The 18,452-nt window shown below is 31.8% G+C and overlaps 1 protein-coding gene across 1 annotated transcript in view; it reads right to left on the bottom strand.

The window, feature by feature from the left end:
* Gasp (Chitin binding Peritrophin-A domain-containing protein Gasp) overlaps positions 1-16,154 on the bottom strand; it is a 33,904-nt gene extending 17,750 nt beyond the window's left edge. Inside the window, exon 1 of the mRNA XM_073960310.1 lies at positions 15,813-16,154. Within this exon, the coding sequence (XP_073816411.1) occupies positions 15,813-15,855 (43 nt within the window). The 5' untranslated portion in view covers positions 15,856-16,154. The remainder of the gene's footprint in view (positions 1-15,812) is intronic.
* Between the last annotated feature and the right edge of the window lie 2,298 nt (positions 16,155-18,452).

The following is an 18,452-nucleotide window of genomic DNA, read 5'->3' as shown; positions in this document are numbered from 1 at the left end:
TCATTTCACATTTTATAGAAACAGAATTAAGCCCCAAAACGCACTAGGGGGACTTTTCTCATATCAATGAGTACATCCTAACTTTTATTAGCTCAATAATGTGGGACCTACTCTCTATCGTACGGCACCACTTTTACAGAAGTTTTAAATAAATGAAATACTCAAGAAATGTTGCCTACATTACATTGAACGGTATTTTTGCCACAGTTGAAAATGTCCTGGGAATCGAGTGCTCAGTGTGGAAGGCGGGTATGCATTCCATTGCAACACAGTGGCACCTATTATATGGTCATTATTTTTCAATAAATCTATGATTTGTGACGAAATGTGTATTATGTTCTTCCAAATGCTGTATTTTGATTTAAAGTAGACTAAAAGTATGCATCACACAACAAAAAACATATGCTTTGATCACAAAATTCTTTTTCTTTGGAAAACCTTCAAATTCTCATTCTAAAATCATTAAGGCGGTTTTACAAATAAAATATCTTCCCATTCACCTATCCAAGGGCCTAACAAAAGGGGTAGGGATACTTCCCCAGCAGAAATATTTTTTTTATTATTTTCCTCCATGCAAACGAATTTATTTCTTTATTTTAGTACATTTTATTTCATTTGTTTTAATTTTTTCAATACTTCTTCTTCTCCGGCTCCAATCTTCATTACTACAATTATAACAACTAAAAGTCACTGAACTATGCAAAAACAAAAAAATACCGGCTCCATTATGTCTTCACACCCAACAACAACAACAAGACTGTTTGCCATTAAAAATGCTCTTTTCACGCTGACATTCTGTGTGTGAAGGAAGATACAAAAAACACTTCTTCTCAGTTATGTAACTTAAGGTGTGGTTAAATGTAGAAATAACAACAACAAAAATAAAAAGCATGCAGACACCATTTCAAAAACATGATGTTGTTGTTGTTGTTGCTGTTGACACATTTGGCAAGAGGTTAATAATAATTTATACACACTTCATGAAAAGCAAAAGTGTTAAAAATCCCATTCAAAGATCAAAGCTTACACAAAATCAAAAAGGTGGCGGAAGAAAAAGAAGAAGTAGACATAAAAATTAAAAACCAGTTCATTCACACTATGGCCTAATAACCTAGAAAATGGTCAAAAACATCTTGACACCATTAGTGGGAATAAAATGAAAAAAATTAACAGAAGCCGATATTCAATTGAAATATGCGTAAGTCAGCTGTTGGAGTGGCTTGCTGGTAGATCGCCAGCTGTTGCCACAAAATGTAATAATGAGTTTGGCTGTTGTTGTTTTTGTTGCTATTTATTGCCCTGTCTTTGATTGAAGAGCTTAACTTGTAACCATCTTCTTTGGCCACACCATTTGTTGTGGTCGCTTTATTTCTGACCACCTTGTTATTTGGCAATCATCTGTCTGCCATTCATTTATTATGTCATCACAATTTTATGTGATTACGGATTAACCACCTTTTAAACACATTGCCAAAGGCAAATACACATAAATTCCCTTTTGATTTATTGTTCCAAATTTTGATTATTTGTTTATAAAAATGCCAACATTAATTGTTTATTTTGAAATTGTTTTTTGTTTTTTTTTTTGAATTTTACATGTCATTTAATTGATGATTTGTTTGGTTGATTGATATATTGAAAATATATGAATTTGTTTTATTTGTTATATTAACAACACCTTGATAATTGATGACTGACGACGAATGCCGGTGATCTGAATGTGTCAAAAAATAACAAATCAAAATAGTTTAACCTTGACTTGAGCAGCTTCGCATTAAGTGATGATGCAATTTGGGGATTTTTTTGTGGAGGTCAGTTTAAAAATATTTTTTTAAAGCACATTATTAATTATAATCATTTCAAAAAAGCCACTTAGTTCTGATTATTATTGCAGGGGTTTTTCCATAATCTTCTAAAACTGGCATTGCCAGTTGCCAATTTTATTTATGAAGTTTTTTTTTCTTGGAAAATTTTCCATCACATAATCTAGTTTTATTTCAAATTTCGCAATTTTGAAATATGCAGAGCAAATCAAAGTGGTTGCAAGGTGTTTAGAAGTGCAGCATTTTTGATAAGTTAACGTATAATTTTTTTTTCTGATTTTTTATTTTTAAATTTTAATTAAAATAAAAAAAAAACATAAAATATTTTTATTTATTTTGTCAAATATGAAGTGACTGTAAATTTATTTTATTACCCAGCAAAAATACTGATTACAAAATCCCCTACTAACCTATTATTTTAAAAAGGTCATATCGAGCAGAATAGGTATTTATTTTTGACCACTTATTGGTTAAATAACTAGTTACTAAAAATCGTGACTACTTGTTTAACTCTTTATTTAAGTGGCCTAAAAATAACTTCTTATTTTGCTCGACATGCCCTTGTAAAAATAATGGGTTAGTAGTGGGTTTTGTAATGGGGTTGGCAAACAACTTTAGTATCCTCAGAAAAGGAAATATTAATCCGTGAAGAGGTTATGCGCATAATCTCATCGCCGACCTCATCCCGACTACAGCCTTTGCTTCTTATTTTCATTTTACTGTAAGCATGTCCACAAACCCTGTCATGTGGTATTTTTTGGAAAGGCTTCTCTTTCTCTCCTCCATATATGCTGTGACATTCAATTTCATTAAAAATTAAATACAATATCACTGTTAATTAGCATAAAGATTTAATTAATATGCATTTATTTATAACTATTTTTTTCGGGCAAAAATTTATCCCAGCATATAAACTGATATTGTGGCTTTGTGTTGTGGAAACTATGTGTGGGGGAGAATGTCATGGAAATGGCTTGGAAAATTATCAAACGAGAAAGTAATTATTTATTAATTAAATGTCGCAGAAAATTCTTTTCTGTGATGGTTTTCTGTTGACGATGTAAAATCAATTTACAATGAAAACGAAAAACAACCATGGTTGGGGAATTCAATATTATTTTAAAGAAGAATGTGGTATAAACATTTTTTGACACTCCTTATTATTGAAAAATTTTCCCAACTATCCCATTCCTATTTTTCAACTAAAATATGCTTCTTTAATTATCACATAGCAACTGATGTTTAAGTTTTCCATAATGTCATACAAATCATCATTGCATATTCATTTTTGGATTTCTTTTAACTGACATTTTATGGTATTTTTCATAGGTTTATTTCGAACAGAAAACAAAGATTTTCTTCTTCTTCAGCATCATTATCATCTGACATCATTGCATTTATATTGTTGCTTTGAGACACAAGCCAGTCATCCAACCAACCGAACCTCATAGTCATATGCAGAGATTTTGTGTCTTTTTGGTCATATTGTCGTCTGTGGCAATGGTATTTAAATATTTACTCAACTCTTGAAAATGTCACATGTTTTTGGTTTCCCTCAATATACAAATGACAGGTTTCAGGAAAACTATGCAAAATGCTGAAGACTATGTCCAGATTATAGTTATTGGCATGGTAATTGAAATTGATTTATTTATTTACTTTTTGTCGGAATGAAATGGGTATTGGTTCCGAGAAAATAGAAAATACCTTTGGAATTCATATGACAAAAGTTGAAAATTAAATAAAAAAATTTCTCAGTAATTTGCTCAAGGATTGGGTTAATCTGTTACTTTATGAAACTGAGAAATTTTCACAAGATTGACAATTTTTTATTGGTCAATATTACAATTTCGAGCTTGTAATTTAAATGTTCTACATATTTTAGAACATTCCACAATTACTATGAAAATCATTATGATTTTGATTAAAATTTAATTGAAAACAAAAATTGTATGCTACCAAAAATATTAAAAATCAAATATAAATTTAATTATTAAACTCTTTTTTAATTATTAAAAACAAAATTTATATTGTTTATACTGGAAAAAGTTAATTACATAGGTATTAAGTATTAATATTTCAAACGTTTATAGGCAACGTGCAAAAAGAGTTCAATGACTCTTGACATTTACATAAATAAAGCGGACGTTTTTCTCCTCTTTGGTTGCCACAAAAAATAGTAATAATAAATGAAATTAAATAAACACAATAAATAAATTTATTACACCTATAAAAACAACAACAAAAATAATAATAGCTTTTGGGGAAAGTCATTGACGGTGTTTGTTGCATATTAAATTATTTTTCAATCACATGAGTTAACATATAACTTCATATAAAATAAGTGATGTATAACTCCGGTAAACGCTTGAAATAATAGCCGACAAGGCAGGTCGACGAACATATAATATTATGGATGGTTGATTGGTTGGTTAATGATGCTCTACTCAATTTTTTTGGTGTATAATATTACTTGTTATTAAACACTTGATTTTTGAAAATGTTTTCATGTTATCTTTCGGTACTTGAATGCGTTAATAACACTTATTAACAATATTTTTTATATTGCGCACATATGTAAATATGTCTGTTTTTGTGTAAAGAATCATAGTAATATTAAAATTGGGTTTTTTTGCCGAAATCTCAATTTTTTTTTATATCAAAAAGAAACGAAAATTTTTCTGTATACAGTGTTGTGTAGTTCCGGAAAGAACCAGTTCCAAGGAACTATTCCAGACTTGGGTGGCCATCATAAACAGTCTACAAGGAACAAAATTATAGAATTTTAGCAAAAACTACTAAAAACTACATTGAAAATATTTCTGTATACAGTGTTGGGTAGTTCTGGAACGAACTAGTTCCAAGGAACTATTCCAGACATGGGGTGGCCATCATAAACTGTGGGCTTAATTTTTTCCACCGGCAGTCCTAATCAACACAGTCTACAAGGAATACAATTATAGCATTTTAGCAAAAACTATATTTCGAAACGCAAATCTCAGAGTGTCTCATCTTCCCCTAGCAAAAATATAGTATAACGCTGTAGTCATGTTGTCCACACATCATAGTCCATCATGGAAATGGATTTAATGTTGGGAGTAATAGTTATTGAGTCAACCAAACCATTTAAATTGGGCATCGTAAATTTTGTTTAAACTTTTGGGACATTATGTCAAGAAGCATGGATTTGCCAACTAAAAAAATTGTGTTATTGTAAGCAGAATCACATGGACAAACCGAAGGGGTCTTCTGTCGTTCGTAGATGGCCTCAAGAGGTCTTCTTTTGTCCATAGAAGACCTCGAAAGCTCTAGTAGAAAACCTCAAGAAGTTTTCTTTTGTCCATTGTAGACCTCAGGAGGTCTTGTGTTGTCTAAATAAGATCACAGAAGGTCTCCTCTTGCCTATATACGACTTCAGAGGTCTTCTGCTGTCTATAGAAGGCTTAAAGAGGTCTTGTATTTTCCATGGAGGACCTCAAGCGGTCTTCTGTTGTCCATAGAGGACCTCAAACGGTCTTCTGTTGTCCATAGAAGAAAGCAAGAGGTCTTCTGTTGTCCATCGAAGATCTCAGATCTCTTCTGCTGTGCGTAAAAGACCTTTAGAAGTCCTATGTTGTCTAAATAAGACCTCAGGTGGGCCTATACCACCCCAAAAGGCCTTCTATTGCCTGATCCCATTAATGTTGTATTATTTTCTATAAATTTCAAAATAAAATTGTCCAAAACCTTGCTGCGTGCAATGTGGATTGCCGGTTGAATTCTGGGAGTTGGTTCAATGTTTTCCCTAAGTCGTTTCTCTTCAGATTCGTGTACAAATCTGGAAAGCACTTTTTATGGCGGTCTACATAAATTAGCTCGGGACTTGGCAAGTGGTTGATTGGTTTTAGCCGTAACAAAGGTCTAAAAGCGCCTTCGTTAAAAATTCCAAAGTAGAATTGCGGTTAAATCGGATACACAATTCGTAAGTAAATTGTCATTTTATTTGATGCCGACAGAATTTTTTTAGGCTATTATCTCAGGGAGAATTGTACCAACGCAAAAAAAAGGTGTGACAGGAACAACCTGTTGCACAAATTTGTAAAAAATATTGAAATTTAGTGTGAAAATACAGGAGGGTATGGAAGAAACTTTTTTACTCAATTCGTAATTTGTCGTGCTCATCAGTTATTTTAGTTCGTTGGTGCTTTGGGGCCATTGCCACAGGAAATATAGACTTGCCGTCGAAAAAAAATCATACCATCGTAACAGTTGCTGCGAGGACAAAATGTTGCAAACATTTTTTTGAAAAATATTGAAATGTTGTGTGGGAGTTATCCGAAGAAGTGTACGAATACATTCCAAACTCAATTCGTAAGCTATCCTGCTCATCAGTAATTTAAGTTTTTGGGACTTTTGGGTTATAATCTCAGGAAATATTGACTGGCCGCAGAAAAAAATTGTAGCGTCGTAATAGAGGCAAAAAATTAATTTTAAAAAAATGTTGAAATTTTGTGTGGTAGGTATTCAAAGTAGTGGATCGAAATTTTCCACATTCGAACCAGTTGCGACATTTGATTCGATCGAGTACTTGCTCGTGAATGAAAAAAATCGAACTATGAAAACCTACGTGTTCTTCAAAGAACATTAAAGGTCTGTTCCTTTACTTTCAAAAATGGTAAAAGTAGCAAAAGTTGCGAAATACTCTGAAATAATGCTTTTTCTGAAGAAAAACTTTTTGAGCAAAATGTGGTAAAACTTGAAGATTCTTGCCCATAAAGGAACAGAGCATAAAAAGGTAGATGGTAAAAAATGTGTTTATTTTGAAACTTTTTGACATTAGGACTGTACGATGACTCAAAAGTTTGTACAAATTTGTTCAAACTTTTACAAAATTCTGTTCGATAACAAACTTGTTCAGTAAAAGAGAAATGAGAAGTTCTTACAAGAACTTGCAAATAATTTTTACTTGCGAAGTTATCGAACTGGCCTATTGTTGTAACAAATTGGCTCTGTTCCAGAACCTGCAATAAAAATTTTTACATTATGTTATCGAAAAAATAGTAAAAATTAATAGATTCTTGCAGTACTGGAACAGGCGAATTGCTAATACATCTACCCTAGGAAATGTACCATTGGTCGCACGAATAGGTTTTCATAGTTCGATTTTTTCATTCACAAGAAAATATTCGATCGACTGTGGTAATTAGGCCCCTGATCTATTTCTGCTAGAAATATTTCGATGTTCACAGCATGATCCATCCAAATCTGTTATCGTTTCGAGAGTTACAGTGCTCACGATTTTAGCGAACAATTTTGAATTTTTTGAGGGGAGGTACCCCAAGTAGTGAACCAATGGTTTTCCAACTTGATCTAACTGTGGCTAAATCAGTTGATCCTTTTGAGAGTAATGGGACAGGGTTAAATCGACTCCAAATTGTCTTAAACGGATTTCATGCAAACACATTTGGAGTTGTACCTTTTTATTTGGATGAGGCACATGTTCGATCACATCAAAGTGTATGTACCCACGTTAACCTAAAGGCTGAGGGTATAAATATGATTGGATTCCAAGAGCGTTTGAAACAATGTCAATTTCGAGGACATTTTGGTTTCAGAGCAAGTAATCAAAAACGAACATGACCCTGTTTCGAGAATATACATACATATATTAAAAAATACAGGGTTATGTTCTTAATATAGAAGTATTATCGGGATCATTTTTTTCTTGGGGACATACCCCAATACTCTGATCTTATTTGTTTGTAGGGTCTCGTATACGATTCGATTATGACATCGTTCGATACAAAGCTAATTTCGAGGACATTTTATTTTCTAGAGGCGACATTTTGAAAAAAAAAACATTATTGGGTAATATTCACAATATAGATATATTCGTGTAATCTTATGTCCCCAAAAAATGTTGTATGTATATTTTTTATTTTAGGGACAAGTGTTTTTCGGTACACCAAATGTACAAATAAAATTGCAATCTTATTTTTCCTGTCCAAATTCACATTAAGCTGTTACAAGAAAACTTACTTTATTTGTTTCGTTTACATTTCATTCTAATTACAGATAATTTGATTCATATTTCCCAGATAAATTGTCTTCCTAGACCAACCCACCCTAATAGATGATATGTATGTGGAGGAAATATATAAAATATATATTTTGTTTATGTACGATATTAAATCGTCCATAACTGAAAATGCTATAAAGCTGTTTTGCTGTATATTAATTTGAACTCAATTAATTTCGTATAAATTATACATAACAATAAAATTATATGCCTCATTACTTGCATATGTATATTTGTTTTTTGTTTGTAAAACAACAACAACAAATAACAATTACAACATTTATTATTCATTGATAGTGTGTATATATGTATGGGGAAGTCATAAAGCATCATCATCACTGCAATGCAACTAGTCAAGGTGACTTGGAAAAGAATTTTGCGGTACTTGAAAATATTTACCAAACAATTAAAATTATTAAATGGCATACTTTTAAAGATACATATGTAGTATGAGTGTGGCCATTGTATGTGAGTAATTTTCCTTTGAAAATAAAAAATGCAATTTTTATATGTGTGTATGCATTTATAAACTCTTTTTGATGATTGGTAATAATATCAACATTTATTATTAAATATTGCGGCCACTCACTCTTCTGCTCTTTGATATTTAACAGCAGACACACACAAATTCTGCTGCTGAAAATGGTAGTGGCCGCTGCCGCTATTTGTTGTCAATAATTATTTAATACCGTATGTTAAATACTTTTAAAAGTCAAACAATTTACAACAACTTTAATATGACCACTAGAGCTATATATATATAAGTGTGTGTGTGTGTTTGAGTATTTGTGAAAACCAGTTGACATTGAATGAGACACTAATCAGTTCCAGCTATAGATGTGTATTTGCTCTGTTGCAAATAAGAAAACTATGCACCAGACCGAGACTTGTTAACGGTTTGGCATCTTGGCATTTGCCAAGATTGTTTTTTAGAGTTGAATGATTTCCTGTTGGGCAACATTCTAAAGAGAGAAAAAAAAACACAAACTTAAAGAAAAAAAGCCAGCACACCACATAAGTATAAATAACTGTGTTAATTAAATGATGGCATAGAAGGTTAGATAGCGAGCGGGTGTGAAAAGTTGCCAGGTTTCGCTTTATGAGGCATATAAATTGTTTTCATATGGGTATTAAACGGGGTTTGGTGGAAGGGGAGCGAAATGCAATGGGTATACATTATATTTTAGTGGGGAAAATAATATGTTGGGATAAGATAGTTGAAACCAAATTGATTCAATACTAGAAAAAATTCTGGAAAAATATTTTACATTTTTAGGCAATAGAAAATTTATGAAAATTCCACGTGAGAGAAATTCTCTTATTTAAGAATTCCAAGAGAAAACTAAGAGTTCCTTTATAATTTACACAAATCTAAAGACATATAAAAAATTTGAAATTTATTTCTCTTTCTCTTGATTTATGTAAATTTTATGGCACCATTTTAATGATTAACAATTTATTGAACACATCAGCATCAACTTGACCTTTCGTAAAATGTATAACACAATTTGTTTGGTTATTTGAAAAGTTGTTATGCAAATTGCCTGTATTAAATACATACATATGTCATAACAGAACAAAAAGTGGTTGCCATTTGGGAATATGAAAATGTTGTTTTATTCCGAAAAATAGATCAAGGTTGATATTCAAATAACATTTATGCATATATTGACCTTTGTCAATATCAAGAAATTTGTAAAACAAAAAAATTAAAATATAAAAATGTGAAGGTAAACTACGCCCTGAATTGGAGGTGGCTGGTACAACTTTCTGCTCATTCACGAATCACATGATTTTGCTGGCTGGCTGGCTGGGTGGCTGGGTGGCTCTCATAGTGTGTCAATTTATAAGTGTGATTAAAAGGATAATGTGGCAATTATAATTATAAAATATAATAATAATTTTTTAATTAATTAATTCAATTAATCGAGCTATAATAATAATTGTTCCACAAACATCCCAGAAGCGACAAGGGAGACTTCTCTCATATCAATGAGTGCACCGCGATTTATATTAGCTCAATGGGACCTAGTGTTTTTCGCCTAGTCCGAACGGCGTGTCTAAGACACCACTTGTAGAGAAATTTTACTTGGCTGAAATACTCAGGAAATGTCACCAACATTGCTGAGGGTTATTTTGTCACCGTTGAAAATAAAAAAATATAAATATAGATAATTGTCAATATTAGGCAAAAAATGTCATAAACTTCCCAAATAATGCAAAATGTGCTGCAGGTATAATTTTCAGCTTATTAACATGGGACCTCTTCTTATTACATTCCGGACTTACACTTTCTGAAGTAGCCATATCGAACACATGACCTTTTCGTATGTCATGTGGTCAAGGGGATGAATTTTAAAACTTAATAAGAAACCCATGAACTAAATGAACGCGTGTCACGATCGTGACACTAAACAACAATAGCTAAAGGATTTAATACTAAGTCGTCACTAAGTGACACGCGCTTGTCTCTAATTGTCTGCCATTTAGCCAAAAATTTTGTTTGTCATGTCACACCAAATAAAAACTCACTTTTGTGCTCGACTGTAACATTAAATTTACTTTAGTTTATTTTGATTTTTTGTTTCTTCACATGTAAACCCAATACGATGAGGAATCATTATTATGTTGCCAATAACTTATAAGGCTTTTCTGGAAATGAAAACAAACTGGCAACTAACCATAAACAAAAAGATGTATTACAACAAAACTAACCCAGTTTTTATATACAAACATATATAAATGTACGTATTAATTGTTTTGAAAATAAGGCAAAGTGTCACAAAACCCCCATAGTTATTGGCAATTTTTTTTTTTTTAATATTTTTAAAACCACAGGAAAAGAAACATCAACCACTAATTGGAGAGGAGATTAATGAGGGGAAACAAAAATGAAAAAAACTATAATTACTTTAACATTTTAGTAGGTGATGCTTATTGCCAGCAATTACATTGGAAGTCAGTGACATTTAGTTTTATTTAATTTTTAATACCACCATTTTTTTCAATTACCTCTTATTTAATCTTATTGCCATTACTGATTTTTTAGGCAAACAAAAATATTTTATAATCCATAAAACCTGCTGCTGTGTGCAGTCATTGTAACTCGAAGTAAAACTATTGCAAAATATCAACATTTTTAGATAAACTTTTTAAGGCGTGTAATGTAGAAATTACGAATTCGTATAACATTAGTTACGCTTTGACTGCTTTTATTTTTTTACCTAAGACTACAAGTTTTTTTATTTTTTTCTAAGCAATATTTGTTTTTTCTTTATTTTTCATCTATTTAACATGCAAAATGCACTGGTTTTAGTTTGGCGAGTTTACCAAGCAACCAACCAACACCACTACGAATTCAGTGCAAAATGCTGTAATAATACCTTCCCCTTGATCAGGTCCACTACTCCCTTCTCTGTAAATCTTAAAAAACAGCACCATCACCATTTGTGATGGTTGTTGACTAAGAAATTGAATGTGGCAGCAGCACCAGCAAAAAAAGTGATTGAAGTTTGTTTTTCTCGATTTTCATTATGGCTGGCTATCGATTTTTTTCTACGTTTACAATGAGGAGACAACAAACAGCCAACAACAACAACACGCTTTGCCTTCACTATATTTTGCTGCTATTTTGGCAAACTGATTTGTTATGGATTGAAGTTAATAACATCAATTACTCAAGTCAACGTCGTTGTCGTTTGCTGCTGTTGTTGTTTTTTCTCGTTCCTTTTTATTTATTTGCTTATCTCAGAGCTCCGAAAAGGGCTTTTTACATGGATATCAATGCAAATAGTTTGCAATTATGTAAAGTAAAAGTAAAGTACGTACACACAATGATACATAAACATTTTGTAATTGCTGTAAAATGAAAGGGAATTTGAACTGATTGGGGGAAAATCTGGATTTTTTAATTTTCAACATAATGGCTCATGACAAAAATATTGAGGAAAATCAATAATAGCCAATCAAATCGGATGCCCACAATAAATCTTTTTATTCTCAGTCATTGTTGAGGAGCAGGAAATAGCAACTTCAAATATTTTAGACTGCTCGATGGGGTTGAAAAGAACAGAAAACAGAATAAATACATTTTTGGAGTAGAACATTTTTATGTAAAATGTTAACCATACTTTTCTCACTGTTAACTTTTGGCAGATCAAAAACGTTATTTTTAATGTGAAGTTAACATTTTGTAAATAACATATACTGAACTGTTATATTTTCATTTCATTCCCAGAATAGAAAATTAATCAAAAAAATAAAACCAAAGACACATGAATTGTATAGGCAAAGAAATGCTCTCACCAATGTTGTTAACATTGAGTTTGTTGACAGAACAACTCAATTAAAAATGCAAATAAACACGATTTTATAAACATTTTGTTCTAACAAAGAATGTATGGGGTCAATTTTTGACGAAATCTACATCCTCAGATAGAAATATAGAAGAAAATTGTTTCTTTTCCCCAAAAATTGCCTTCGAACAATTTTGAGTTTTTCTGTTTGAGTCAGTTGACAGCACATAACACGAGTATTTCTTTGTCTATACGATAATTTGTCTATGTTAAAACCATTTGTTAACAGCATAAAATGATAACATTTTAAAATGCCGTTGAAAATATTTACCGAAAAACGTGTTATGTTAAAGTGAAAATTCATGCTATGTTAATAACATAGACAACACTGTTATATTTAGTGTATTTGCTTTACGTATTAGTAAATAGAAAAAATTTCCTAGAACAAGTCGTCTAAAAACTGTTAACATACTATGTTAATAACATTCATTGGTAATATGTGCATCTGGTTACTAGCAAGTTGTTGTTAGAAGTATTTTCTCCAGCAAAAAATTGCAAGTTCTCAATGAAGAACAGAGAGTTAACCGAGAAGAAGTGAGTTAACAGACAACTTTCTGTAACAATTTGTACAAATTGTTGCAAACATTTGAGTAACCAGACAGACCTAATCTATTAAAAGGTCACTGACCCAGCGTGTTAAATGTTAAATGAAAAGTTAACAGAATGCAGCTAACATAATGTTATTATTAAATAATAAAAGAAGGAAAAGAATTGCTCTTGGCAATACCAAAACAAAGAGCTTCGAAATCGTCAATTTAGCCGCTATTTGTTTTGTGTGTGAGAGAGAGAGAGAGACCGGAACTGTTGTTTAAAATACAGACACGTAGGGCGAAGAAATCTCTGAATTTGTCGTTATTTGTTCATTGGGAGATACAAGGGAAATTGTTTATTAACAGATTAGAAATGCTTCTAGAAATGTTTAGAATTGAACCCACAGAATGTTCAGAAGTTGTCGCAACTTTTTCGGCAGGGGATACATGTGAAATATTTTCACGTAAACATGGGGGAATTGCTTCACAGCTGTGATCGGTTACCAGTTGGGAATATTGCTTGTCAGCCGTTAAGGATAAGTAACAACGCCAGACATTCAGACCAAATTGAAAATTCCATTACAGATACTAAAAAACGCACCACTCAAAATGGGATAAGAGGTACTACAGGAAAAGAATAACATGATACGAATTTAATTCGAGATTCTGCACCGCGAATTATTGACTTTAAACTCAAGTGAGGGGTGTATATGGAGAAATGGAGCCAACATAAACACAGGTAATACATACAACACCAATTTTTTCAGGTAAAAGTAAACCAATAATTTGACAGAATTAAGGCCACGTTTCTGAATATATCGGTTATGTTAACATTGTGTTAACATTGTGTTAATAACAGAAATGTGAAATATTCTGAAAATGTTTGTTACCACAGAAACATAATTGTGCAAATATGTGAAATTTTCTAGGGTCATTCTATCAACATTACTTTTATGGCTGAAATTTGACACGTTACGAGGAATTGAAAGGAGAATTTTTCGAATTCCAAAGTAAAATGTCCTTATTATTTCACTGTCACATCAAATGTTAGGTTAACAGTTTCACAAAATGTTTTAATTTTTTATTTTGGAACCAAAAATATTACCGCAATCAATTCTAAATTTTCAAAAAAAAAATCACAAAGTCTAATTAATTGAAAATTCAAATGAGATTTCCTAGAACTTTTTTAAGACACTGTTAAGCACATTTGTCGGAATAAAACATGGTTTGGTGCTTCAGAAGCATTTCGTTGATAAAATAAGGGACTTGTGTATAACAGACAGAAAATAAAGTACATTTTGTGAAGCACTGTTAACACTCTGTTAATGAAAGAAAAGCTTTTTGAATCGAAAATAATATTCTAAATGTTCAAGAAAAAGAAAAAATTACAAATTCCAATTAATTGAAAATTCAAATGAGATTTCCCAGAACTCTGTTAAGACACTGTTACGCACAGTTGTCGGAATAAAACATGGTTTGGTGCTTCAGAAGCATTTCGTTGCTAAAAATAAGGGACATGTGTATAACAGACCGAAAACAAAGTACATTTTGTGAAGCACTGTTAACACCCTTTTAATGAAAGAAAATCTTCTTGAATCGAAAATACATACAGTTCGATGGCAATTATTATACATTTTTGCTGGTGAAGTGTATATTGTTATGTTAATAACATTCTTAAAATTATGATAACATCAAATTTCTAATTTTTTGAGATTTCCTAGAACTCTGTTAAGACACTGTTAAGTACAGTTGTCGGAATAAAACAGGTTTGGTGCTTCAGAAGCCTTTCGTTGATAAAATAAGGGACACGTGTATAACAGACCGAAAACATTTTGTGAAGCACTGTTAACACTCTGTTAATATAGAAAATCTTCTTAAATTGAAAATACATACAATTCGATGACAAATGTTTTACATTTTTGCTGGATAAGTGGAGTGTGTATTGTAATGTTAACAACATTCGTAAAATGATGATAACATACAATTTTTATTTTATTTTTTTTTTTTTTGAAATTTTCCAGAATGACAACATTAGCTCTGTTAACACTATGTTAATGACAATTTTAGGATTTAATCCAAAATAATTGGAAATAAAGTGTTGTAGGTTACTGCAAAGAAATAGGTGGATTAAATCCAAATTATATGAACTCTGTTAAAACAATGTTAATTATGATTTATACGAAAAATATATTACAAAACAAATAACTACTTCATCACTGTAACATTCATTTAACATGGACATGGGAAGGGAATTTTTGGTGAAAAGAACTGAAAATATCCAGGATAAATGAATTTCACTCATGCGATGTTAACACGCTGTTAATAAATTTGCAATAATTTATGTACATAAATGTACATTTTTCAGATTTTTTGTTTAAAATGTTAAACAAGGCACATTTAAAAGCTATTAATTAAATCCGTTTCTGTTAAGCTGATAATAGAAATATGTTAACACAGTGTTGGTAACAGTGTTGATGAACATAACACCAGGATATATGTTGACAACATTTTGAGACATTTTACACGCAAGGCTTTAAAATTGCTGGGCAATACTGTAATGCGGATAAGATTTAACAGGGAATTGATGCGTAGTAAATTAATACACTTTTTATTATTTACTTGCTGACTATTTTTTTATAAATCCCAGGATTTAATTTTAAAATTTTTTGTGTGTCTGAAATTGTATTAAATTTTTTTAACATTGTTTGCTTGAGCTTGGTATAGTGTTTTTATTTTTTAATTGTTTGTTTGCATTTATAATCCTTTAGGGGAGAATTCTTCATTCGGCATTTGTTATCCGTACTTTTTTTTTTGATATAGCACTTTTATTTTTATAGTTTTTGTTTTTTATTAATAGTCCCACTGAAAATGTTTATTTAACATTTCTTACACATTTGTAAGCATTTATTGTTTCTTTTTTAATTTATAATCCTTTGCAGATTTTTTGACACTTCTCTAGATGAATGCAACTATTTTCTCATATTTGTTTCGTCCAGTTGTGTTTTTGCATATAATTTATTTTCTTTTTTGGAATTTAAATACATACCGGCTCCAAAGAGTGCAACAAATACAATCATAAACTTCTTCATTTTGTGTGTGTGTATTTTTTGTAAGTTTTTTATGTGATTTCAGATAAAAAATCCAAAGTTTAAACTCCTCCGTAATCTCTTAACAGACGCTGCGAACAATTTGTGTCTGGAATTACCTGAGACAACGAAATACTTGAACCGACTGTGTGTGGTTGGCGGTCTTACATTCGCTTTTTATACCGCTGCGAATGTGCGCACGCGTGCATGAGCCATAGGAAAAAATGTCGCTTGCGTTGAATTGTGATTATTTTGTTTGGTTTGTGAGTGAGTACGTACGGCACGGCAGGCACATTGGCTAGAGTTGTTGGTGTAAACGAAATAATAAAATGCTTGCTTGGTAGTAAAGGCAACAACATCAGCAGCAGCAAAAATAGTTACTTCCAAAGAAAACAACAAACAATGTAAAAGAAAAGAGCACAACACATCCAAATGGAAATACGAAAGTGGCAACAAAAGAAAATCTCACCAACAATACTTTAAAAAAATTAAACTCAGGAAAAAAGAGAAAAGACTTTGTTATAAGTCTAGGCCATGCTCATGCATTTGGGCTTAATTCATTTTGAATCGTACTCTGAGATTATGCATAGCTTAAACGTTAACGGTTTAGCTTTTAGACGGCTTTACTCAAACACACAACGAATAACAACTCATTTCAAGCACAACAACAACTCTTAGTCATGCCGATGTAGCAGCAGGGATGGTAAATTTGTTATTTTTGTACTTTTTCTTATTGAACAATCATATTAAGTCCAAGACTTCTTTAAAATCTCCATTTGTGATAAATTTAGAATATTCACCTTTTTAAAAATACTTTACTTTAAAAAGTATATTTTATTGTTATTGGATAAAAAATTCCTTCCATTTTTTTTCTTTTTGAACAATGACATCAGATCCAAGATTGTTTACAACCTCCATTAGTGTTAAATTTATTATATTTTAAAAAATTAACCCACTTGTTTAAAAATACTTTACTCTTAAATTACTATTATTGTTATTGATTAAGAAATTCCTTCCGAAAATAATTAGAATTTTATTACAATATTGTGTTGGGCTGTTTGGTCATGTTTTTAAAATGAATAAAACCAATTTCATTGTTTTCCAAAAGAGGAATATATTTTAATAAAAGTTATTTGGGTTTAATCACAAAAGTGTTGTGAAGAAGATACCTGAAGGCATAGACATATTCTCAGCCTGTGTGAAATGAGTCATATATCGATAGATCGAATACCGGCTACACAACTGACATCCTTTTCCCTCAAAAATTGTGTATTGTATGTATTTTAACCACTGTGGACGTTCCGAATAAATGCTTACCATTTGCAAACAATTTTGTACCCCCTGAGGGTGGCGTATATTTGGAAGACACTTTACGATCAAATCGGATACTAATTTCGTTAGTTATCGTTCTCATCAGTCTGTTTTATTGGTGATGACCAGGGTTTTTATGCATACTGGCCTATTTTTAAGAATTTTTGCGAAGTTCAAATTTCAAACAAAATCGGTTATTCCCCGAGAAAGATATCGTGAGCACCATTTTAGCGTTTTAATTTTATTTTTGTTTTTTTTAAAATAGTCAGGCTTAATCCCATTGTTGTTGTTTTATTATTTTAAAACAACAACTAATTTATTAGTGGAAAAAGGTTGGCATTGTTCGCCAAGGGGCAAGGCAAGGAAGACTAGTTGATGTTTGGGTATAAAAAGTTTCTTGTTGAAAAATAACTTCGGTGGAGAATATCCACAAAGAAGAAACAAGGGAACTGATGAGATCCAGTGGTGTGGATCGAAACTAGTCTTCCTTGCCTTACCCCTTGGCGAACAATGCCAACCTTTTTCCACTAATAAATTAGTTGTTTTTAAAATAATAAAACAACAACAATGGTATTAACCCAGACTATTTTGAAAAACAAAATTGTATTAGCTATCCCAATAAAAAACGACGCCACCAATGTTCGGTTTTAATTTTAATTTTTGTGGGGAAAGTGCCCGAATGACTGGGGTGGTCCATCTTCGAACTTAAAATAAGTTTTGTGAAAATATTAGGTTAAACAATTTGGACCCAATCGGTTACTCCATTCGAGAGTTATCGTGTGTTAAAACCAGTCAGACAGAGGGACGGACAGGGCTAAATTGGCTTCTTGTCTGGAACTGATTTCGCCTGAACATACTTATGGCCTAAAACCATTATTTCGATGAGAACAATTTTTATCTATCAAAGTGTATCGTTATCCTTAAGTGAAATTTTTGAGCGTTACAAGGAGCGGCAATCAAAGTGGTGGACCGAAGTTCATATTTGAACATTATCTAAGATTCCCAGAAATATTATTTGGACCAACATTTCAAAAGCTATCATGCGCACCAGCTACTTCATACAAAAGGTGGCCTCACGGGCTTTTTACAGCTTTGAGGCCATTCACTTAGGGAGTATGGACGTACCCCTGTAAATACATGTACCGTCGTAATGGTGGCAGCGAATACATGTTTTTGCAAAATGAATCAATGCGATTGGAGAGCAGGCTCCAAACTGAACTTTTCCGAAATTGTGTGTGGGAGGTACCCCAATGGGTGGTTCGATATTGTCCATATTCAAACCTGATCTA

This window comes from Musca autumnalis, unplaced genomic scaffold (assembly GCF_047663935.1).
Source record: "Musca autumnalis isolate F117 unplaced genomic scaffold, ASM4766393v1 scaffold_1, whole genome shotgun sequence".
In the NCBI taxonomy this organism is placed as follows: Eukaryota; Metazoa; Arthropoda; class Insecta; order Diptera; family Muscidae; genus Musca; species Musca autumnalis.
This window is presented reverse-complemented; position numbering and strand designations above follow the sequence as displayed.